The 24,039-nt window shown below is 38.0% G+C and overlaps 2 protein-coding genes across 3 annotated transcripts in view; one reads left to right on the top strand and one right to left on the bottom strand.

Annotated features, from left to right (window-relative positions):
* Positions 1-8,069, bottom strand: part of LOC106880850 (dual specificity mitogen-activated protein kinase kinase 1) — a 60,349-nt gene extending 52,280 nt beyond the window's left edge. The window contains exon 1 of one of the 2 annotated variants that reach the window (XM_014930988.3): positions 7,651-8,069. In XM_014930988.3, coding sequence (XP_014786474.1) covers positions 7,651-7,718 — 68 coding nt within the window. In that variant the 5' untranslated portion in view covers positions 7,719-8,069. The remainder of the gene's footprint in view (positions 1-7,650) is intronic. The other variant, XM_089363800.1, reaches the window with a different exon arrangement.
* Positions 8,070-8,743: 674 nt separating this feature from the next.
* LOC106880851 (large ribosomal subunit protein uL22) lies at positions 8,744-19,623 on the top strand. The gene is made up of 7 exons (XM_014930990.3): positions 8,744-9,859; positions 11,639-11,689; positions 13,027-13,067; positions 15,331-15,465; positions 17,514-17,612; positions 18,992-19,088; positions 19,436-19,623. The coding sequence occupies exons 2-7, from the start codon at positions 11,650-11,652 to the stop codon at positions 19,582-19,584; spliced, it is 561 nt and encodes a 186-aa protein (XP_014786476.1). The 5' UTR covers positions 8,744-9,859; positions 11,639-11,649; the 3' UTR covers positions 19,585-19,623.
* The last annotated feature ends 4,416 nt before the right edge of the window (positions 19,624-24,039 follow it).

Below are 24,039 nucleotides of genomic sequence, written 5' to 3'. Positions count from 1 at the left end.
AGAAAGTTACCCTCTGAAACACTAATCTAGACAAGGTTACTTATGGAAGACCAGCAGTCACCCATGCATATCAGCCTCTCTTCTCCACACCACCGATGTTATTCAAGGGAGAGGCAATGGCCAATACTGCTTGGCATCAGTGATGTCACAACTCACAGACCAGTCTGGGAATCAAACTCATTACCTCATGACTGCAAGCTCAACACTTGAGCCACTGAGCCAATGCAAACTCACATAAAAGACAAATTGCAAAGGAGCAAGCTCCAAATGATTTGGTGAACTAAATGAATTAGTTTCTGCCACTTATATAAGATGATATACTCAGGCCTAAACAAGGAATAATTGATAGCAGCAAAGCCACTTGAAACGAGTGAGAGTTCAAGATATGCAGCTTCTATCAGCGATATGGAGTCTCTCTATCTCTGCATACAAGAGCTGTGTACACAACAGGTGGGTGTGTACAGATAATTGTGGTGGATGATAGTGAAATACAAATACTGAATGCAGATCCATTTGCAATAAAGGATTTCTCTCTCTCTGTAAATAAATAAATATATGCATATGTGTTTGAAGAGAGAGAGAGAGAGGCATTATATATATTCTTTTATCTGTTTCAGTCATTCGACTGTGGCCATGCTGGAGCACAGCACCGCCTTTAGTCGAACAAATCAACCCCAGGACTTATTTTTTGTAAGCCTAGTACTTATTCTATCAGCCACCTTTTGTCAAATCACTGGTTGTCAAGCAATGCTGAGGGGACATACACAGACACACAAACATATACATACACATATATATATTACATATACGACAAGCTTCTTTCAGTTTCCGTCTACCAAATCCACTCACAAGGCTTTGATCGACCCAAGGTTATAGTAGAAGACACTTGCCCAATGTGCCACGCAGTGGGACTGAACCCAGAACCATATGGTTGGTAAGCAAGGTACTTACCACACAGCCACTCCTGCTCAGAGAGAGAGAGAGAGAGAGAGAGAGAGAGAGAGCTGAGATTTTCATGCCTTGGCCTAAATGCCCTTGAGTCTCTCTGTAACCTCTGCTAATTTATAATAACAGCTTCGAATTTTGGCACTAGGCCAGCAACAGTGAGGTTAGCAAGAACCTGCATGTTAAGACCCCTCAACTGAGCAGGGTACAGACTGGAGAAAGAAACTATGATAGAGGGAGAGGACAGGTGTCTTGCTGAAGAGGTGAATGCATGACTTGCCAAACTGGAAAGTGAGAGAGAAGAGATAGATGTTAGGTCCCGGTACAACATGAATGTGAGACAGAATAGCAAGTGCCCTGAGTGAAAATAAGTGTGACAGATGATTAAAGCAGGGATGAGTTGGACACAGAGGATACCAGTTCAGTGTAGCAGGAGGTGAAGAAAACGGAAGAGGAGTTGAGGGGGAAGGCTTGACAGAACCTCAATTTCACTGAGATGGACAGGTCTTCTCAAGCACAGTATAACACTAACTCAATACCCTGTCATCTGCTCTGAAAGGCTCAATATCTTTAGGTCAGTCTTCACCAGATTGTCCCAAGTCTTCCACATATCAGGAGAGAGAGAGATAGACAGACTAAGAATAGAATTGTTGTCATTTCAGGCTAGCTCAACTTTCACAGAGCAGACCTATAATCAAGGACATTCCAGCCGTGACCATCACCCCCAGCTATAGTGCGTCTAGAGGTAAATCAGCTAATAAGTTGGTAGATTATGATATTAAACGAGTTTTTTTCTTTCTGTTGTCTCTAGTAGGTCAAGTCAGGGGTTTTCAAACTGTGGTCCGTGGACAGCAAATACTTTTTATGGGCAATTTGATTTTATATATGTTTTTAAATCGAAATCTTTTAATTGACAATAAACCTATTTGTTAAATACTGTTAAATAAATAAATGTAAAAATATATGTTATTTCAAGCAAATATTTATGTATAAATTTCATAAGCGTTTATAAGGTAAAGCCTGAAATATAAAGGGGTCCGCAAGTCAAAAAGTTTGAAAACCCCTGGGTTAAGTGATGATAATAGAGGCTTCCTCATTGATTTATGAACTAAGTCTACATGGAAGTGTGCATAAGACATAGTAGTAAATGGTAGGAATACAGCAGATCTATAATGATTAAAAAAGAAAGAAACAGGTAGAGCTTGTTTGAATGTTCAAAGCGAATTTATAAGAGTAAATTCTCTCCCACCTTCCTCGTCTGACTGCGGTGGCCAAAGATCTCCTGTGTGGTAAGACATCTATCCTTGTCCTATCATTCTCCAACTTCTTGCCTGGCACACAGCCACTTCTCTAGGTTCCTTTCCCCCTCTCAACAGAGAGAAGTGAGTCCTTGTCTTGCAAGCTGTTTGGCAACCTTCTAAGTGCTGGTGCCGCATGAAAAAAACACCTGTGCTGGGGACACATGAAAATTTGCACAGTACCCCCCTGTAAAGTGTTCAGGAAGGGCATCCAGCTGTAGAAACCATGACTGGAGCCTGGTGCATACATATATATATATATGTATGCATGTATATACACACACATATTATACACATGTATATATATATATATATATATATGCTGGTCTTGAATTTTGACACGAAGCCAGTAATTTCAGGAGAAGGGGTAAGTTGACTACACACCCACACCCCAGTGCTCAGCTGGTACTTATTTTCGCCGCTCCAAAAGGTGAAAGATAAAATCGACATCAGCAGAATTTGAACTCAAAATGTAGAGACAGACAAAATGCCACTAAGCACTTTGTCCAGTGTGCTAACAATTCCACCAGCTCACCACCTTCATCATATGTTTCTTTTTTTTTTTTTTTATATATATATATATATATATATATATATATATAGGCGCAGGAGTGGCTGTGTGGTAAATAGCTTGCTTACCAACCACATGGTTCCAGGTTCAGTCCCACTGCGTGGCACCTTGGGCAAGTGTCTTCTACTATAGCCTTGGGCCGACCAAAGCTTTGTAAGTGAATTTGGTAGACGGAAACTGAAAGAAACCTGTTGTATATATGTATATATATATATGTATGTGTTTGTGTGTCTGAGTTTGTCCCCTCCAACATCGCTTGACAACCGATGCTGGTGTGTTCACGTCCCCGTAACTTAGCAGTTCGGCAAAAAAGACCAATAGAATAAGTACTAGGCTTCCAAAGAATAAGTCCTGAGGTCGATTTGCTTGACTAAAGGCGGTGCTCCAGCATAGCCGCAGTCAAATTACTAAAACAAGTAAAAGAGTATGTGTATATATATATATATATATGTATATATATATATATATATATATATATATATATATCACACATATCACCAGTGCTAAGCTACTAAAAATATATACCATACACAATACACAGGCATGTGGATATGCTTTTAATGTATACACCCACACATATCCAATGTTATGTAGGTCACTAATATCTTTTGTATATACAATGTATGTGTACTTGTATGCATGTATGAGTGCATGGTATGTATATCATCATTGTTTAATGTCTACCTTCCATGCTGGCATGTGTGTGTGTGTGTGTGTTTGAGGCACATGGGTCAGTGGTTAGAGCAACAGGCTCACAATCATGAGGTAATGAGTTCAATTCCCAGACCAGGCTGTGTTGTGTTGTGTTGTGTTCTTGAGCAAGACACTTTATTTCCTGTTGCTCCAGTTCACTCAGCTGTAGGAATGAGTTGCAACATCACTGGTGCCAAGCTGTATCGGCCTTTGCCTTTCCCTTGGATAATATCGGTGGTGTGGAGAGGGAAGACCGGTATGCATAGGTGACTGCTGGTTTTCCATAAACAACCTTGCCCAGACTTGTCTCAGAGGGGAACTTTCTAGGTGCAATCCCATGGTCATTCATGACCAAACGGGGTCTTTAGCCTTTATGTATGTACATATGTGATGTGTAGGGACTAGCATGTCAGAAAAATGCCGTTTCCTCCACAAGTCATAAAAGATGGCTAAAAGTGGTTGAGGTAGAATTTGCATTCCAGCCTCGTAAAAAAAAACCTCACCAATGACTATCCGAACAGACCTATGAATTGGAGGGTTGTCGTTCGAGTGGTGCAAAGGTGTCACCTGCCCCGAAGTGGGGAATCACCAAAAATAGTGGATGTAGTAACGCACTGTCACAGCACCTGCCCCACAGATACACACATGACTTGTCAAGCCAAGTGAAACTGCAATCATGGCCGTTGCCAGTGTCACACAAATGGCACTCATGAAATCGTAGTGTTGGCCATTGCTAGTGTCATGAAAATGGCACACATACTGGTGGCATGTAAAAAGCACCCATTACATTCTTGGAGTGGTTGGTGTTAGAAAGGGCAACCAGCTGTAGAAACCATGCCAAATGAGACAAGAACCTGGTGCAGCTCTCAGGCTTACCAGTTCCAGTCAAATTGTTCTACCTGTGCCATATGTCTGCTCTGGTTTAGCATGCCCTTTCTAACACCAATCACTTTTCAGTGTGTACAGAGTACCTTTCTTGTGGCACCAGCACTAGTGAAGTCACTGAATAACTTGCAGGACAAGGCCCCTTGACAGAGTCGGAGTGTAGTATTGAAAGAGGTGGTTTTGTGCCAGGTATCAGTATGGTAGAGGAAGAGGAGTGGAGGTCTTGTGGTAGAGGAAATATATGGCTACTCCAGCAGGAAAGGGAGAAAAAGATGGGGTAGATAAGGTGTCAGGGCACACCCTAAAGGTACAAGATGGTGAACATAAGAGAAAACAGGAACAGAGGTTCGGGGATAGCTGAATAGGTAGATTTGTAGAAGTTTGATAGGAGAGTGGCAGATGGGTAGAGGAGGAGATGGAAGTGAATGCAGTGAGTGTTGGGCATGTATGGAAGATTGATAAATTCTGAGTCTTGGTTTGGGCAAAAGATAAAGGTAAATATGAGTGGGTTATGGAGGAAGAAATGACACTGAGTAACAGTATGATAAAACCATGGATAGATGAGAAATAAAACGATGAGGAGTAAGTCAGGTGGGAGAGAAAGAGAGGATGCAAAGTGACAAAAGGACAAACAGAAACACAGGGATGAATATAGCGAGCGACAAAATATATGTGCACATGTGTTTATATGTTAACACATTCAGTTTTTATTCGGAAAAAGTTATAGAAGTGACTCAAGGGCTTAGAGGTTTGTGTTGAATAAATCCCATACAGGAAACTGATGGTTGAGTCACTTTTGTATCTTTCTACAAATAACAAATATCAATGTATAGATATTTCTATATTAAGCTCTATTTCTCGTTTGTTCTACCAAACTTTTTTCTCTCACTGTGTGTGTGTGTGTGTGTGTATTACACATACATACATGTATGCATGTCATGATTAATGCTAAGTAGGTCATATATATCTATATGCATGTGCGTGCTTGTTTGTGGGTGTAACTCTTCTCATGTGTATGTTTATATACACATACACACACCGTCAATGCTAAATAGGTCACTAACATATGTGCATGCTTTTAACATTGTATGTATTGTGTAAACACATTTTCAATATTCAGGATCTATATATATAAGTATATATATACATATATATATACACACACACACACATACATACAAAACAGTAATCCTACATTTATAAACATAGAATTTATAGAAACAAGTCGTAGACAACCTTCAACAACATTTAATTATATCACCTGATTTACATACAGAAATCAGTTGATATTTGCATAAAACATCCAACATTATATATAGAGTGGGGGGTCAACTGGCCACACTGATGTCACAATTCTTCCTACCTCTTCTAATAAGGTACATCAGAAATCAACAGGTCAAACAAGGGGTATGGTTTTTTTTTATGTCCCCCCCACCTCCTCCTTCTCCCATCAACAGGATATCTTCCGCATAAATTAATTGAAAAGTTCTTCTAATGGCAACTGAAACTTACTCCGGAGAATTTCTCCTCCCTTCACACCCCACCCATATTTGTGCGTGCGTGCGTTTATATGTGTGTGTGTGTGTGTGTGTGTGGGTGTGCGCGCATGTGCCCAAGCCAGGTACTGAACTCTCATACGTATGAAACCCTCAAAATTGTGATCTTCATGCCCTTATCTATATAGGTGTGTTATTTCTTTACTACCCACAAGGGGCTACACACAGAGGGGACAAACAAGGACAGAAAAACGGATTAAGTCGATTATACCGACCCCAGTGCGTAACTGGTACTTATTTAATCGACCCCGAAAGGATGAAAGGCAAAGTCGACCTCGGCGGAATTTGAACTCAGAACGTAGCGGCAGACGAAATACCGCTAAGCATTTCGCCCGGCGTGCTAACGTTACTGCCAGCTCGCCGCCTTTTATCTATATAGGTGTGTATATATTTAATATATGCACGTAGGTGTATCTAATATATGTATATATATATTTCTAAGTGTGTACGTACATATAGGTAGGTGTGTCTAATGTGTGTATATATATATATATATATATATATATATGTGTGTGTGTGTTTTCGTTTAACCCTGGTAGGCCTGATCGATCAGATCTATCACTAAAGACGTTCCACCTATCATCAGCTAGCCCTTATGTATACCTAGTACAGATTGCCCAGCGTAATCCTTTGGCCCAACCCTTTAATTTCAGTTTTTTCATTAATGGTAAAATATAATTTTACTTGACGTTTCTTCACATCAAATAGAAAAATAGCCATAATTTTAAATAATTTAGCTGTTATTTTTAACAGTTTGAGAAACTAACTATAGACAAGTACATGGGTGTATTATACGTATAAATGTGTGTACGGTGCTCCGGCATGGCCGCAGTCAAATGACCGACACACGTAAAAGAAAGAAAAAACAACACCCTCTCTCACCTTCCGTGTATTTTAAAGAGTATTTAATGAAATGCCAGTATCGATAGCAAACAGTAAGCTTGCTAAACTATATACAACTGTTGTTTCTAAATATCTTACTTAATTAGGCCTTTGATGTGGTTAATTAAGGGGACTTAATGAATCTACATAACAAGCACTGCAGTGCAGCTGCGACAGCGGTGGTGGTGGTAATGACGACAGAAAAGGTGATGGCGGGAGGCGGTCGGTCTCTCTCTCTCTCAGTTCCTATTTAGACAATTTAACTGTTGAAAATACAGATTCTTGTGGTTTCTTGGAACGAAATATGGTAAATGGAATTCCAGGAAAAGAAACCAAAGACTGGATTGATATTAATGAGGATATATTTATGAATAAATGTTTACTTGTTTAGATGTAATGTTTCTTTTTTTCCATTGCTGTATTTGTTCATGTTATTTTCTTTTTAAATTTAAAATATATTTTCTTGTGTGGGTGGTTAATATTGAATAATAGATAAGTGTTACTGTCGATACCTTAATTATAATTATTATTAATATTTTAAGATGATATATCTGAATTTTCGATTTGAATAACGACCGTAATGTCTTTTAACTATCACATATACAATTCACTCTACACATATTATGGGAATATATACAGATATATGTTGATGTGGTTACGTGTGTATGGATATAGATGGTCGGATAATTTCGGAAAGGTCGGTTTGTCGTGGGAACACATAGCTATCTATCGAGATAGAGGTGTGAAGGTATGTATGGGTTTATTCACAGCGAATGAGTGGGTGTAATTAATTAAAGATGTACAAAAGAGTGATACTTACTCATTAGAACAGTCATTCTGGGGCTCCGCTACGGAAGGAGGTAGTGTAAGGTTGGGTTTTTTCTTCATTTTTGAACCACTGATCAGCTCTGGTGTCCACTTGAAGTCTTCAGGGTTAATAATGGACGGTATTTACCGACAACGAAAATTTACTAGATTTTTCTTTTTCACTCACACAGGGAGTGTAAAAAAAAAAAAGAAACTGATTAGAGTCGTGATTCGAACTAATAAAACTAAACTACATATGCCAGATGAAAGACGAGAGTAATAGAGGTGATTAGAGAAGCAGAGTGTGTAATAGGTATGGGTAGGTCTCGCTTTTAGGTTAGATCGATTTCCACTCTCGCTCTAATGTTTAGCTATGTCGAAACTGATCGATTAAATCCTCTCTCAACAAAACTAGCTATCAATATATATATAATATATATATATATATTATATATGATGTACTTATCTCGGCCGATAGATCCAAGTTTGTACCTTGTCACATTCTGATGCCAGAGTCATTCAAGGTTTTGGATATGAGGATCTCATTCGGGGTTGGTTTATATTACCTCTCCCTCCGGGGTGCAGCAATTGTTTTCACATATATATATATTTATTTAATTTCCTTTTTTTTTCTGAGACGTTGTTGGAACTGGTGCTGGTAGTGTGTATGTGGTGCTACTATTGCGATTACTTCCTACTCATAAAGATTCACACAACGGCCAATTGTGATTACGAAGACGAAGGTATAGAGATGTAGAAAAAATAATCGCTGTTCTCCACTAATTTCACCAAGTTCAAAATAGTTGATGTTTCTTCAAAGCTTAATAAATATAAAATATATATTTCTGTAGATATATATATATATTATATAATCTCTCTTTCTATATATATATATATATATATATATCGATATTTATGTCCTCGGATAATGTGTGGCTTTTCCTTCTTGTATTTTCTTCCGCTTTCTCTGCTGTTACTTTCTCTCCTTGTTCTTCCTCCTCTCTATATCATTAATACTTCCCCCACACTGCGGTTGTGGTTAATGGTTGATTCAGCTGTTGTTTGTTGACTGGGGTGTTTTGTGATAGTTTAAACAGCTCGTTGTCACAGACAACATTAGCAAGCGTAGGATTATAACGCGGCTGTTTTCGTCTCCTCTAAACGCACCACCACCACCGTTTTAGATTTAACAAGGAAACAACAGCTTCCACTCTTTGCCTGGCAATAAGTGACGGAGGAAGCTAGCATGTATATATATATTTATGTACATTACATACACAGAGAGACAAACAGACAGACAGACACTAAAGTCCACTAGAGAGGTGGAAATGTTTAGACGTTGGTCGTGTGTCCGTGTTGTCGTTGGCGGCGGGGGCACCTTACGACTACAGTGATAGTAACACGCGGTGCGGTGTAATGTGTGCCGTCTATATGTTTATATGTGATTATATATACACACAAAGAGAGAATGGAAAATTAAGAAAATAATAATAAAAGACTGAACTGTAGTTGATGGAGATAAGAAGGTTCTAGTTAGTGCGATCGGCAGTTTTTCAAAAATGGTTTCTCATTTCATCGATAGTCAACAGTGAGAAATGGAACGTGTTCTGTGTGGGTGGTAGCAGATATAATCCTTTAACTGGTTGGCACGGAATAAAAACTAGCAGTGTCCACACTTCTCCCCAATTTCAGGTGGTGAACAATGATTGCTGGAGACAACAAATGCACATAATTGGCAAGAAGTAGACTTACGGGGAAATGTTTGTTGTGCTGTGTATAGGGCAGCCCATAATAGTAGTAGGAAATGACGTACAGGACGAGAGAGAGAAAAGAAGACGTCGGGTTACCTGTCAACTTATTAATAACCTGACAATGTCATACTGGTTCTATCGTTACCTCTCCAACGACTCACTGCTTAATTATCTAGGACACTCGCCTTTTTTTACCTCCCCACCTAAACGATTGGCTACTATTAAACAATAAAAACAACGCGGAAACAAATTTAATAATATTTTAGTCGCCAGGCGAATGTTTAAAGTAATTAAGTGATGAAATAAATGAAATTTTAACGAAAGGAAATTAACATTTTGGTTCAGATGAAACTTCGGTTCGAGATTATATGCTAGAGAGTTACCATCAAAACCGGAAATTGTCAGAGTTATTCGTCTTAGTTACCCAGAATCCTGTCTACTTAGGTCTTTCTCTTCCGGTACTTAACTGAGGTATGTCTTGTCTAATTTCACTGCCAGATTTGAATCGATCTGTTCTTTGATTAATCTATTGATAAAATTACATTTATTTTTGTATTAGCGACGATAATTATCTAATGTTTATTATTTGTGTTTAATTTTGATTAATATGCCGCAGTTTAAAGTGATATTTCGCTTTCAGAAATGTGCACATGCTGTAAGACCAACACACATAGACATTAATATTCCCATTGACTTGTGTGTTATAATCTATTAACAATAAGAGTTTTTGTTGATTGACTGATCCACATTGGTTGCATATCTTTTGAGTTAATTATGAGGTCCAGAGACAGTGGCAGTCGGTAGAACATTCAACTGTTCTATGTCTCACTTTTAGACGGATTCAATTATGCCACATATATTTGTATTTACCTATTTTCATGTCTCCTGCATTGTTGTACTGGGGAAAGTTTTATTGCTAACAGTACCGGCATTTTTTTTTCTTAATCTATGTGTATTTCATGCTGTATGTAGGACTATATTGCAGTACGTGATTTCACTGAATTTGCTATTGTTTCTAGCAAGTCTAGCGACCACGTATACTTCTGGTTCTTGGCTGGCGTCACAGTGTCCTATATTATATATGTGAAATACGAAATAACAAGGGTACACTAATTAACGTCATCAACTTCATTAGCTTACGACTGTTTCTGCTATAAGATGAAGTACATTCGAACTTATCCCCTGTGGCTTCATCGGACGTAAACAAACTTTGCTACTAAACAAGGGACTAGGTTAATTGCAATTTTGTAGGCAGAAAACCAACACAGCTTCGAATTCCTGTTGACATTCAAATATTCCAAGTGTGGTTTATTTTTTTTTTACAGGATCTGACTCCACAGTAAAGAGGACGGCGGCTTTATGCTGGGAGATGTTGGGTTAAAGTGTGAGCGAAGGAACAGGTTTCTTGGTGTAGAGGGGATACATTATTACTATTTCATTATATAAGTGTGTCTGGGGTGATGGGATTGGAGCTAGAAAAAGGGGTGAAGGCATTTGTGGAGTTCGGCATGTTTCTATATGGTCCCTTCCGTTTTGTACCGGCGGTAATTGCTTGTCTAATCTTATGTATACCATCGTTGTCTTAATGTCTACTTTTCTATAGTTGTATAGACGAGACGGGTTTAACAAAGTCAAAATTTAAGAATGAGGGTGGTGGATTTCACAATGCCAATTTTCCGGAACCTCCGTATCCGAAAACGGGGGTTTTGGGCAAAAAAAATTTTTTAATAAACAAATTTGGGAGAAAAATGAGACGGTGGGGGTGGAGTCTTTCCAACTTCTTATCACCAACCCTTTGCAGCTTCGTATTCTCCGTAGCCGAAAAAGGGGGTTTGTGTCGAAAAATAAAATAGTGGGGGGAGGGGTAGAAAAAGAAGTCTTGCCATTGTTTCAGTTTACATGTTTTGAATTTGCTTTCCATGTAAATGAGGAATATTCTCTATATTATAGAATAATACAAACCATGTCTAGCCATAACAGTGCGGTGACAAGAATAGTATTGGTATGGGACCAAAGAACTAGCAGAGAGGCAGCTTCGGACTGCAACATGGTGGCCTCTGCTTTGAATGATAGACTGCTTTTGTAACTTGACAAATAAAGCAAATAAGTTACTAGAATATTACTAAACTTTTGAGTCTGCACAGGTCAATTACTGGTATGGGTCAGTCAGTCTGCATCTTTCTCCTTCCTCCCACCCCTTGCTTAATATATATGTATTTTTCCTAATCTTTCATTGTTTTGTATTTTTAGTGACTGAAAAGATGACTCGTTACTCGTGTGAACCCGAAAACCTTAGCAAGTGTAAGTCTCACAATTATTCATGTTGCTTTGAATTAATCATATGTTTATCCCGTAAATTTGAGATTCTGGTGATGTGGTGGTGCATTTTTACAATATCAGTAAGAGCGGTTCGACATAAAATGTAGAATATTTGGGTCAAATGTGGCTGGTTAAAATGTGAAAGGGCTAAGCAAGAAATATTACATTTGTGGGGTTTTTTAAAAAAAATTAAAGGTGGGAGAAAGCCCAGTGTGAATGGGAATATTGGAATATGCTATCCAACCCTTCAAATTGATATACAGATTACAATTAAAATAATTTGAGGAATTTCTCCAACAGACTGGACGAGCAAGTAATTGGCTACATAAGCAACTTTATACGGGTGTGTGTGCATAATAACATACATGACATCTACATTTCACTCAAGTCTTTAATCTACATCATGATTGAAGATGGTTTCTCTGAAGTGTTGTGGGTTGAGCTCAAACCAGGAGTTGGAACTTCTCAACCACAGAGCCATACATGGCAACTATAGTTGTGAAGCCTAATGTAAGGTAAATCTCCAATCATTCTGGCAGTTGCCTGATAATGTGTTTCTCTATACAGCTGACATCAGAGATATTTCAAGGCAGATCACTTGATAGTTATGTTTACCTGTTGGTATCGTATTTCTGTGGAAATGCATTCCCTTTGCTTTAATTAATTTAGAGTAATTTTGTCGTTAAGCTGGTGTTTTGCATATGAATTATCATGGAAGATTTTAACATCAAAATTAAATACATAATAGGTTTGATTTGATAATGGTTCTGTTGCTTTTGGTGGGGCAGGTCGTGTGTATATGTATATATACATCATCATTAAACATCCATTTTCCATGCTGCCATGAGTTACACAGTTTGACAGCTGAAGAGTTGCACCAGGTTCCAATTGTCTGTATTAGCTTGGGTTCTACAGTTGGGTGTCCTTCCTAATGCCAACCACTACAGTGTATTGGGTGCTTTTTACATGATGCCAGCAAGGGGATGGCTTTTTTTTTGTGTTGCCAAGTCTGGAGTCTCTTGATTTAACAAGAAAAATATATCAAGTGTTTTAATAAATCCACATGACATGGAGTCAGTACAATAGGAATTTGAAGTAATCAATGTATGGTAATACTGTTGTGAATTTTATCAGCGTTGCATAGTTATGTCCCTTGTATGGTAGTGTTAAAATACAGCTATTGTGTTCACTTCATATACAATGACGTTCTAACATCGTGCTTTTCTTATATTGGTAAAAATTAACTATTAAGGATTTTGTATCCTTAACCTTAAGTCTCCGATAATTTTGGCACTAATGTTTTTTTCTCTTTACTACAGCTGCCAAGGCTAGAGGCTCTCTCCTACGTGTACACTTCAAGGTAAATATTTTATCTTTTCTTAAATGGGTTTTTTTGTTTTTTTATCTATATTGCCTTGCCTTGATACCATTATAATATCTTCTATAGTCTTGGCTGTCTTCATCATCATTGTTTTAATGTCCACTTTTCTGTGCTTGCGCGAGTCGGGTGTATTAGTAGAGGCAGATTTTTCTCCAGGTAAGGTGGCGTTGTCACCTTAAGCAGACATGTTTTCGCAGAAGATTGGAAATGGATGCCACTTTCATGACAGTGGCACTCATTTACAACTTAGGTGATATCGAGGCAAGGAGACAGCAAATGCATTGACACATACATGCTTGCACCTGTGTATATATGATGGGCTCCTTTCAGTTTCCATCTACCGAGTCCACTCACAAAGCTTTGGTCAGCCCAGGACTATAGTAGAATACACTTGACCAACGTGCCATATGTAAGACTGAACCCAAAACCATGTGATTGTGAAGCAAGGTAATTGTTTAATATCGCTGTCATCCATACGTACAGGCTATTCCTTTACATGTGCTTGCACCACAAAATGCACTCATGCTGGTGCTGCATGAACGCACCTCTACTAGTGGCACGTGAAAAAGCAACTAGCACATTCTGTAAAGTGGTTGGTGTTAGGAGGTGCATCCAACCATTGAAAAGCATGCCACAATAGACGATTGGTGTCTTGCCAGCATGGAAAATGGACGTTAAGCAATGTTGATGTGTCTGTAAAAAAACATGTCTAACTATGGGGGAAAATTACCTTGTTTGGAAACAGTTTGGGTTGGCCCCACATAAAGGTCATCCATCTGTAGATCTACCTTGGTAAATTCTGTTCGACTGATGTAAGCAGGTAAAAATGATGATACATTTCAGAACAGGGTCAAATGGATTCAGTATGTTACTGGCCTCTCTCAGAGACATTTTATACTGTGGTGATTCGGCATAATGTTCATATTATATTGATGAACTTGATTGGCCATGGTGCTTGTTTTGAAGGGAGGTGTGATGTCACGAACATTTCAAGGTTTTGGTGTTGGTGGCAGGACTTGATCCTTGGGCTTCTAAACTGATTGTCTCTACTTTTGACTCCACAATCAGGAAATCCTTATTTCTGATACCACGAACACCTAAATGCTCCTATTAATAGGAGGGTTTCTCCCCATCCCCTACCATTTCAAAAAGGTATTGTGACTGATCTAGTCTGTTGTACTAAATCATTATTTGATAAAATACTAGTGCTGTGTATAGAACATGAGCCATTTCATAAAAACGGCACACGAGCACCAGCCTCTCATTTTCTACCTGCAATGAATATGTGGGAAATTTGGGATTTCTTTTCTATTTTCTCAAAGCAAGAACTGGACCCAACTTAACGTGTGTTTTGTGTATAGTTTGGTCATTTGAAATAAATTACACAATCCTTATGTAATTGATTTCAAGTTATTAACCCTTCTCTGTAATAATAATTGTTAGAGAAATGTTTTAAGTCTGTTCATCATCATTTTAATGTCCATTTTCTATGCTGGCATGGGTTGGATGGTTTGACAGGAGCTGTTCAGACTCCATTTCTGTTTCACTCACTTTGGTTTCTAATGCCTGGATGCCCTTCCTAACACAAATAGAATAATACAAGACAGTAATTCTTGTATTCACTCAAATAAAGAAGTCTTTGGTTCTTGTTAAATTTAAATTTCTTCTGACGACTCGATGCATTGTCAATTTAGCCAAATACATGTGGTCCGAAGAAATTTTACTTCGAACAAGTGGTTCGAAGAAACGCTAAAAATAACTAACCAACAAAAAAAAAAAAACAGCCAAGATTCAACCAAATCAAAACATAAACCCAAATACTAAGTGAACAAAATGAACCATCCCACTTCCATTGTGCATGCACACACACATTCACATACCCCCCCCCCCCTTTTACATACATATATCCACACAGTTGAAACGCTGTTTGATTTATTTTTTCAGCATACAATTTTCATCATCCCACTACCAAGTATGACATCACCCTTTCCTTCCTTATTCATAAACACAAGAGTATTATTATAGTAGATTATCTTGGTAACCATGGGAGCTATGGAAAAAGTACAAAACCCAGTATCACCACTGGATCATTTTACACATCTATGTAATTTTTCACGCAATTCCACCTGGCTGTTTGACCATGAATCCCAAGACAAGAAAGAATCGCCCATGTCAAATTTATATGTATGTATATATACAGCCATGGTGTTCTTGATGACCTTGTTTTGTTTTTGTTTTCTAGAACACACGTGAGACGGCCCAAGCTATTAAAAGGATGCATTTGAAGCGTGCCTCTCGATATCTCAAAAATGTCATGGAGAAAAAAGAAATTGTCCCATTCCGGAGATTTTGTGGTGGAGTTGGCCGTCACGCTCAGGTGAGTTAATATGTTGGTAAAAAGCAAAAGATTGTTGCTTCATTTGCGTCTTGAAAAGGATTTGTTGTGTGATGTGGATAGTGAAATCCTGATGGTTTATGTGGGGATGTAGAATAAATACACAAAACTTTTAACTCTGATGAAGCTGAGAATATTTTAGTCCTTTATCATCTAAACTGACCTTATCTGGCCCAGATATTCTGCTTGTTTTATGTTCTCATAACCTACCCTACAGTGTCTTAGAGAGGTTGTACACTCACATCATGGTAGTCTCAAAGCTGTGAGATAATGGATGGTTAATCCAAACAAAGTGAATAAATAGCCAGAATAATGTGAATGCTAAAGAGTCTAAGATATTTGACTGCAGCCATGTGAGAGCACCACTTTCTAGTTGAACAAATCAACCCCAGTACTTATTCTTTGTTAGCCTTGTACTTATTCTATCAGTTTCTTTTGCTGAACCGCGATGTTACTGGGACGTGAACACATCAGTTGTCAAGCAAAAGTGGAGGGACAAACAGACACAAATACACATATATATATATATATATATATACATACAACAGGCTTCTTTCAGTTTCCGTCTACCAAATCCACTCACAAGGCTTTGGTTGGCCCAAGGCTATAGTAGAAGACACTTGCCCAAGGTGCCACGCAGTGGGACTGAACCCAGAACCATGTACTTTGGAAGCAAGCTTCTTTCCACACAGCCACTCCTGCACCTATAGAATAAAGATGGATTGAAAATCTCCAAATGCTTCCACTGGATCAGTGGTTCTTGACCAGGGTCCACATGATCATGTGGGTTCATAGAAGAAGATTTTGTTGTTAAAATTTATGTTACACTTCTACAATACACAAAAGTTTAAGGCATTATATTACAATTTATGCCCAGTTGGAATTAGTGAAAATATACCAGCCCTGGGTTTTTTGTTAGTATCTGGCTATGAGATGGAATGATTGCCTTTGTTACACCGAGAGACCTGTTTCTTCCCTACTCCAGATAAACCATATGTTATCACCATTAATATCATTCATTTTCTATACTGGCATGAGTTGGACAGTTTCACTGAGCATTGTGTCATGTCCAGTGTCTGCTTTGTTTTGATTTCTCCAATTGAATGCCCTTTTTCAATATCGTGTAACAAGCAAGACTAAAGATCCCCAATGATAAGAAGAGGTATTATACAGGGAGAGTGGAGACCTTATGCTTGGTATTGAGGAGGAGTTGGAGTACAATGGAAGGAACAAGTTTGTTGCAGTATGGTGGATGCATGGTTACATTGCATTATATTAGACTGTAGTAGTGATATGGTGCCACATTGAGCACTCTAGATGAATAGATGAGAGAGTGAAGACAAGATTAAAAAGGGTAGTTGGATAGTTGCAAGTGTATGTTTATTGTACAAATTTTCAAATTCAAGACATCTTTACTTACTGTATAGAGCTATAATTGGTGTGTGTAAACCAAAACGGGATCCCTGCAATATAGTATGTTAGGGTGTGTTCTAGTTATGAAAATCATCGTTTAATATCTGTTGTCCATGCCTTTCCTGATGCCAACCACTCCAGGGCTGGGAAGCTGGAAGGCTTCACCAGACTCCAGTCTTGATGTGGCATATTTTCTAAGACTGGATGCGTTTCCTGATGCCAATCACTCCAATGGGTGCTTTTACATGCCATTTGCATGACACCGGTATCTGCCACAACTGCAATTTTACCTGGCATGATGGATCTTCTCAAGTTCAGCATAATGCCAAAGGTCTTGGTCATTCGTCATTGCCTCCGTGAGGTCCATTGGGCCTTGTAAAAGTTTAAGTTGATAGTGTCTGCTATTTCTCAGAGTACTTGCTGTGACATTCCATCTGTGGTAGAATTTACCATTTGGTGTTACAATTTGGATTGACCAAAATAGCATTCGCTTATCTTCTTACAATACGTCTACTTTCAAGTGTGGAACTACTAGTGGTGTCATGTTCCCAATTTCAGTTTTCCCAACAGTTCTTAAACCTGTCTCTGATGTTCTGCTTATTTCTCCATTTTTCCAGGCTAAACAGTGGAAAGCTACTCAGGGTCGGTGGCCCAAGAAGAGTGCTAAATTTCTTCTACAGTTGTTGAAGAATGCTGAAAGTAATGCTGAGTTTAAGGTAAGATTCTACATACTGTTCTTCATTCTACACATTTGGCCTTTCTGTAACAGCTGTATGGTTAATATTCATCCGTGTGTAGATAGAAACTGGCTAATCCATAGTGCTCTCTGTCTCCTCGAAAAGAATTGTTCATTCATGTGTATTAACTCTTAAGATCCTGTTGAGAATTTTCCAAATCTATTGCTCAGGCCTGCGTTGATTGATTGGAAAATACCTAAAGACATGGAGGGGTTTGTGTATCCCCTTGTAGTCTGATATTTTTTCTATCTTCCCCTCCATAAATTGTCATTTGTACTAAGAAAAAAATCAAGTTGCATTGCAAAATCTTCGCAATAGAGCGAATGCTTGCTGTTAACTCGCTTGAAGAATTCATAATTTGCGCTAAGTGGTATGATACTGAGAGATACATGCACTGGCAGAGACATGTGTGGCACATGGTATGTTATGGGTTAATTTTGCATTTGATTCTGGAATAGCCAGCTAATTAGTGTTGTTACAGCATGGACTTGTTAAGTTCTTCTTTTGGCCGAAAGTGCACCAACAACCAAGCAGACAAGGATACCCTGAGTTTCTGCTTCATGTCAATGAATGTTAAGGGCTTAATCCCTTATGATTTTTGAAGAATTAGTTTCTGTAACTACACCAGACAATATCAATATATAGTTACGGTGTTTGTCTATCCCACTGCTTAATTTGTCATTTGTTTAATCCTCTGGGAGTCAAGGTAATCAATTTGCTGGACTTGTGCAAAAATTTGAAATCATTTAGTGATTTGGTTAACTTTTATATAATAGTGTCTGTTGTACAGTTATCATTTCATCACTCCACTATTCCTTGCTTGCATGGGTAGGTGGTTATTGCTGAGACAGGTTTTCTGTATCCTGTTGGGTGCCCTTCTTGTAGCCAACTGTTATCCATTTCCAAGTGAGGTTACATTTCTCCGTGGAAGATCACATGCCTTTTCAATCACATCTGCAAAGCACAGTTAAACCTGCCATTTAGTCTGGGGTGTGCAACCCATTACTCCTACCCCCATCTGCTGCTGCTTAATTCCCTCCTTCATTTTCTTTGTTTTCTTGGGGAGGTAGTTATGGGTGGATGGGGTCCAATAATTTAATCTTTTATAGCTGGAGATGAAAGTGTTAACTATATTGTGAAGTAATGTTTATCACCCTGTCAATATGGCTCTTCCATAGGAACCAACATTACTACCGTGTTTGGCCCCATGAGGAACCTCTTCTTGGGATTAAAGACAGTATTAACATAGATTCCTATGGAACAGTCAGTCATATTGATAGGGTGATAAACACTACTTATTCTTTTGTACTTGTAAATTTATTTTGTTGTCTTCATAAATTGCTATCCTACCATTGCAGGGTTTAGACACCGATCACTTAGTCATTGAACACATTCAAGTGAACCAAGCCCCTAAAATGAGAAGACGGACATACAGAGCTCATGGACGTATTAATCGTAAGTATTATTAATAATTCTATTAATTTGTCTTATCTGCCTCCTTTCCATTCATCTTATTGTTCTACAGGGTGTCCACAAAGTCTGGGTACATGGAGTAAATAAAATCATGATATAAACAATTAAATATAAGAATTAATAATTTCTTAAAGTATGTGTTAATCAACATGTGGCTACACGGGAGTAAATAAAATCTTAACATAAACAATTAAATATAAGAAATAATAATTTGTTGAAGTATGTGTTAATTCCCATGTACCCAGACTTTGTGGATACCCTGTACAACAAACATATTATGGGGATATTATTGATGTTTCATAACTTTGTGACTTGTTCTTTCTTTGCAGCTTTCATGAGCAGTCCATGTCATATTGAAGTTATTCTCACAGAAAAGGAAATCCCTGTACCAAAACCAGCAGGAAGTGAGGATGAGCCTGTACGTAAGAAGGTGTCACAAAAGAAGCTAAAGAAACAGAAATTAATGATGAGAGACTAAATATATTGTGAGAAATAAAGTGATATTTCTGTGTTAAAAGATGCGTTTGTTTATATTTTATTACTGTATTGACCTGAAGTGTCAATCCCTAACTTTGGAGGAAACATGTAGAAGAGGTAGACCCAGGAAGACATGGTATGAGGTGGTGAAGCATGATTTTCAGGTGTTGGGTCTCACAGTAATGACAAGTGATCAAGTCCTTGAGAAGACACATTAGGCCAATTATAATCATGATCAGTGTTAGGAAGGGCATCTCACTGTAGAACACAAACCAAAATCAGGCTGGAGCCTGGTACAGCTCTGTTTTACTAGTTCCACTTTAAACCGTCTAACCCATGCCTGCATGGAAAACGCGCTAAATGATGGTTTTATATATATATATATATATATGAGACTGCAACTGTGCTAGGGCACCAGCTTGAGGAATTTTAGTCGAATTGAGGCCCTGGTACTTAGTCTATTGTTCTTTTTGTTGAATCATTGAATTGCAGGGATGTAAACAGGCCAACAATGGTTGTGAAGCAGTGGTGAGGAACAATGTGCACTAGCATGCACATCCCCACACATAATGAGCATCTTCCAAATCCACTCACAAGACTTTGGTCAGCCCAAAGCATATAGTAGTCGATATTTGCCCAGGGTGCCATGCAGTGGGACTGAACCTGGAGCCATGTGGTTGGGAAGCAAACTTAGTACCACACAGCCACTCCGGCATGTAAATCTATCTATAGATTGATATACATACAGCAACATGCTTCTACTACTATGAGTTCTTTGTTGTCTTCTGCTACTCACTTTTTGACATTTTCCCAACTGTTCGAAACAATACAATGAAGCAACTATCCTTGGTTCTCGTATTATTTACTTGCAGTGAATTGGCAGCAACATTAAAACATCCAACAAAATACTTTGTGTTATTTCTTTTGGTTGTTGAGGTTCGTCATTTAACGGCCATTGTGCATGATGGCATAGGTTGGGTGGCTTGGCCAGGGCTGGGGGGTGGGGGATGCACGAAACTCCAGCCTCATTTGACATGGTTTCTACAGCTGGATGCCATTCCTAACACTGAGCACTTTACAGAGTGTGTAGAATACTTTCATGTGGCACCACCACAGGGACCAGTCTTAACACTTCTGCTGCATTTAAATCTTGGTCAGCTTCATCTTTTGGTATAATCGATTTTCCTCTTTTCTACTCCAAAATTCTGGCTTTTGTGTCTGTTAAAAATACTCAGGCCCTTTTCCCATTCTTTATCCTAGCATAAAACTGCTGTTCTGAGTTAGTCTTGCAAACTGCAGGGCTGGCAACATGAAAAGAAGCATGCAGTCTGGGTTCTAACATAGTTGGTGTTGGGAAGAGCGTCTGAGTGTAAAAACCATGCTAATGTAGACAGTGGAGCACAGTGCACTCTTTAGCTCTGTCGAGTCGTGGAACATAAGCATTAATGGAATGGTTCTGTATTTGGTTTATATTTTTGTTAAATTAGCAATTTAACTACCCTGCTTAATATAGGCAGGCAGCCAATTGTTGAATTAATGTTTCCCCATAACGGAAGGTGATGGATGGATCTCTAAGGAGGATTTAATGTTAGCATTCCACAGACACACGTGTAACCTTAGCAGAATTTTAGAATTATTGGTACAATCCACTCAACAGCTTTCTATGCAGTTTCCATCGACCCATCAAATCCATGCCAGCATGGAAAACGGACTTTGTTGATAATGATATAAAGCAAGGGGGTTCTTCCCTGTATAGTGGAAGAGATGAATGTGAAAGGTTTCCAAATTAGGCACAAGGCCAGCAATTTTGATGGTTATGGGACATCGATTACATTGACCTCCAGTGCCTCACACTAATTTAACCGACTACAAAAACAAAGGCATTTGAATTCAATGTAATGACCCGGATGAAATGCCCAAGACATTTTGTCTGACAGAAAGTCGTTGAGTTGTGACTGGATATTAAGGAAATTGGTGTGTGTATAGGTACGTTTTTTTTCTTTTATTCATTTCAGTCACTGGACAGCAACCATGCTTTTAAGGTTGCTACCTATTCTAACAGTCTTGTCGAAATACTGTTATAGGCATGTAAACAAACCAACAGCAGTTGTCGAGCTGTGACGGCAGACACATACGACATGTTTTTTTTTTTTTTTTAGTTTCCATTTACCAAATTCACTCACAGAACACTGGTTGGTCCGGGCTTATAGTAGAAGAAACTTGCCTAAAGTACCTCTCAGTGGGACTGCTCTCGAAACCTCGTAGTTGCAAAGCGAGTTTCTTAACCACACAACCAAGCCTACGCATATTACAAGAAACGGCGATTCCATGCTGAGAATTGAACCCTGGCCGCCTAGGTGAAAACCAGGAATCTTAAGCTTGTAATTTTTTACATTGTATAAAAAACACGAATACTATAAAGAGTGTATGGTGGTGGGGTATCCTGACATTCCTCCCCATTGGTGGGCCTGGAGTATAATTTGAACGACTAAGCGAAAATACCGAGTAGAGATAACTGCAGTTTAATGCCCCACGCTCGAATGTTCATCATTGCTATTCAAAAGGAGTTATTTTTAGGGAATGGTTTGGTTTTTTAAATCAAATTTTGCGGAGATAACACCTTCCAAAAGTGTAGATTACGATTATGTTGATAACATTTAAGAAAAAATATGTAAGACATTTCAATGCGTTACCTCGACTTTGATTTTCCATAACTCTTAAAAATGCATGTTTGCAGAAATACATGTTTTCAAACTGCATATTTTACAGAATAAATTTACGTTATATTTCAAAGAAAATAAAGTGCAAAAAAAAAAAAAAAAAAAAAGTTACATTTGATGGAAACGAAGTTGGAGCGAGGGAATAATTCTCCAAAATATTTATATTACGTTACTGTTATTATTTATTGTGTGCATTCATCATTATTTTATCTATTTTATTCAATTTAAGAAAAATTGAAGCAGGTCTTCGACAATTCCGGAGCATATTAAACTTATGTTATGCGTGACTTTTGGCCCACCCTGTATAATTGTAAATTGGGATTTTTATACCCGTCAAATGAGGCAGATGTAATGTGATAGAGTCAGAATCGATATCACTACCCCCGTGGAGAAAGAATTGGTTGATTGCTTTTCCACCCTAATACCGTGCCCAGTTCTGGTAAATTTTCACTGTTACATTTATGATGAGACAAATCTGTAGGTTAACCTTTAAGTGGGGAAACCAAAACGGGTTTCCCCTCATGGACAGCAGTCAAACATTTTTAATAGAAAACGGAGCAAAGAAAAAAAAAAAGTTAATTGTTTTAATTTTATCACCCCTAAAATGTCTTTCCTCGTTATAAAACACTGCACTGACAAGGAAAATAGATTAAAACGTGTGCATATATATATATATATATATATATTACACACACTGGTCTGTCTAGGATTCGGGTGTGACCCTTAATACACCCTGGGTGTATATAATTCGAGACACCAAGCAGCTGATTTCCTCTCTTCGTTCGTCATACTTAGACGACACCGGAATATTAGGAGAGAAAAAAGAACAGACCATGTATCTTCTTACTGATGTCTAATTATAACTGAATGAGACAGCTTCAAATAAGTAGTCAGGGAGAAAAATAAAACAGAAGTTATGAAGTTGCTTTGCTTTTTTTTTTTTTCTTATTCTAATCAAATGTGGAGGAGGCTGCTTCCGAGTGGAATTCGTCTTTGGTCTGTTTTAATTGCAAAAAAACTTCAAATGTTTAAATCAGTATTTTATTTGAGGGAGAAGAATTCTTTAGTTCTGCGACTGTATGCAGTGCGAATTCCTTTCAATTCACTAATTCCAAGAATTCAGTCTGGTATGTTGTTTTACGACCTGACGTGGATAATTTGAAGAAAAAACGCAGCTGTGATGTTGTGAAAGGTGGATCCAGTTAGAATAAACAAATTAACCAAAAATATAAAGAATTGAAGCAGGTTTTTTTAAGTATTACTTATTAAAATGTTACAAATAAATAATAAGTTTTGAAACAATTAATTGTTGTCTCCTCAAAACACCTGAAAAAACATTTCAAAAGTTCGTTAATATGAAACAGAAAAGAACTGATGGGTTTTTAAATAGCATTTTTTATAACAACAATAACAATTGCCATCGTATCACATAAGTTTTGGTAAAAGAAAAAATAGGTTCATTTAATCGGAAAATATTTTTTATATTCTCTTTTAAAAAAAGTAAAACGTTTTCTCTGCTTTTGATATAAATAAATTCAACTGTATTTGTGTATTAATAAGCAACAGCAAAACTTTTTTAACAAAATCAAAAGTTTTTTTAACAAAAATATAAATAGTAAAAGCTATATAACTGATGACTGCAAACATACTGCTCTCATCTGTTTCAAGTATTTCCATATACTTCACCTGTCATTGCAGTATAAATAAATAGTTTTGCCCTATTCCCGGTCAAGATT

The sequence above is a fragment of the Octopus bimaculoides genome, chromosome 15 (genome assembly GCF_046866305.1).
Source record: "Octopus bimaculoides isolate indiv1 chromosome 15, ASM4686630v1, whole genome shotgun sequence".
Classification (NCBI taxonomy): domain Eukaryota; kingdom Metazoa; phylum Mollusca; class Cephalopoda; order Octopoda; family Octopodidae; genus Octopus; species Octopus bimaculoides.
The sequence above is the reverse complement of the archived record's forward strand: the minus strand, read 5'-3'. Positions and strand labels throughout refer to the sequence as shown.

What these genes read in the sequence shown, in the direction of transcription:
- LOC106880851 (XM_014930990.3), top strand. Translation starts at nt 11,650, where the DNA reads ATGACTCGTTACTCGTGTGAACCCGAAAACCTTAGCAAGT. An exon ending in TCCTACGTGTACACTTCAAG is followed by an intron (nt 13,068 to 15,330) that starts GTAAATATTTTA and finishes TTTGTTTTCTAG; the next exon opens with AACACACGTGAGACGGCCCA. An exon ending in AAAGTAATGCTGAGTTTAAG is followed by an intron (nt 17,613 to 18,991) that starts GTAAGATTCTAC and finishes CTACCATTGCAG; the next exon opens with GGTTTAGACACCGATCACTT.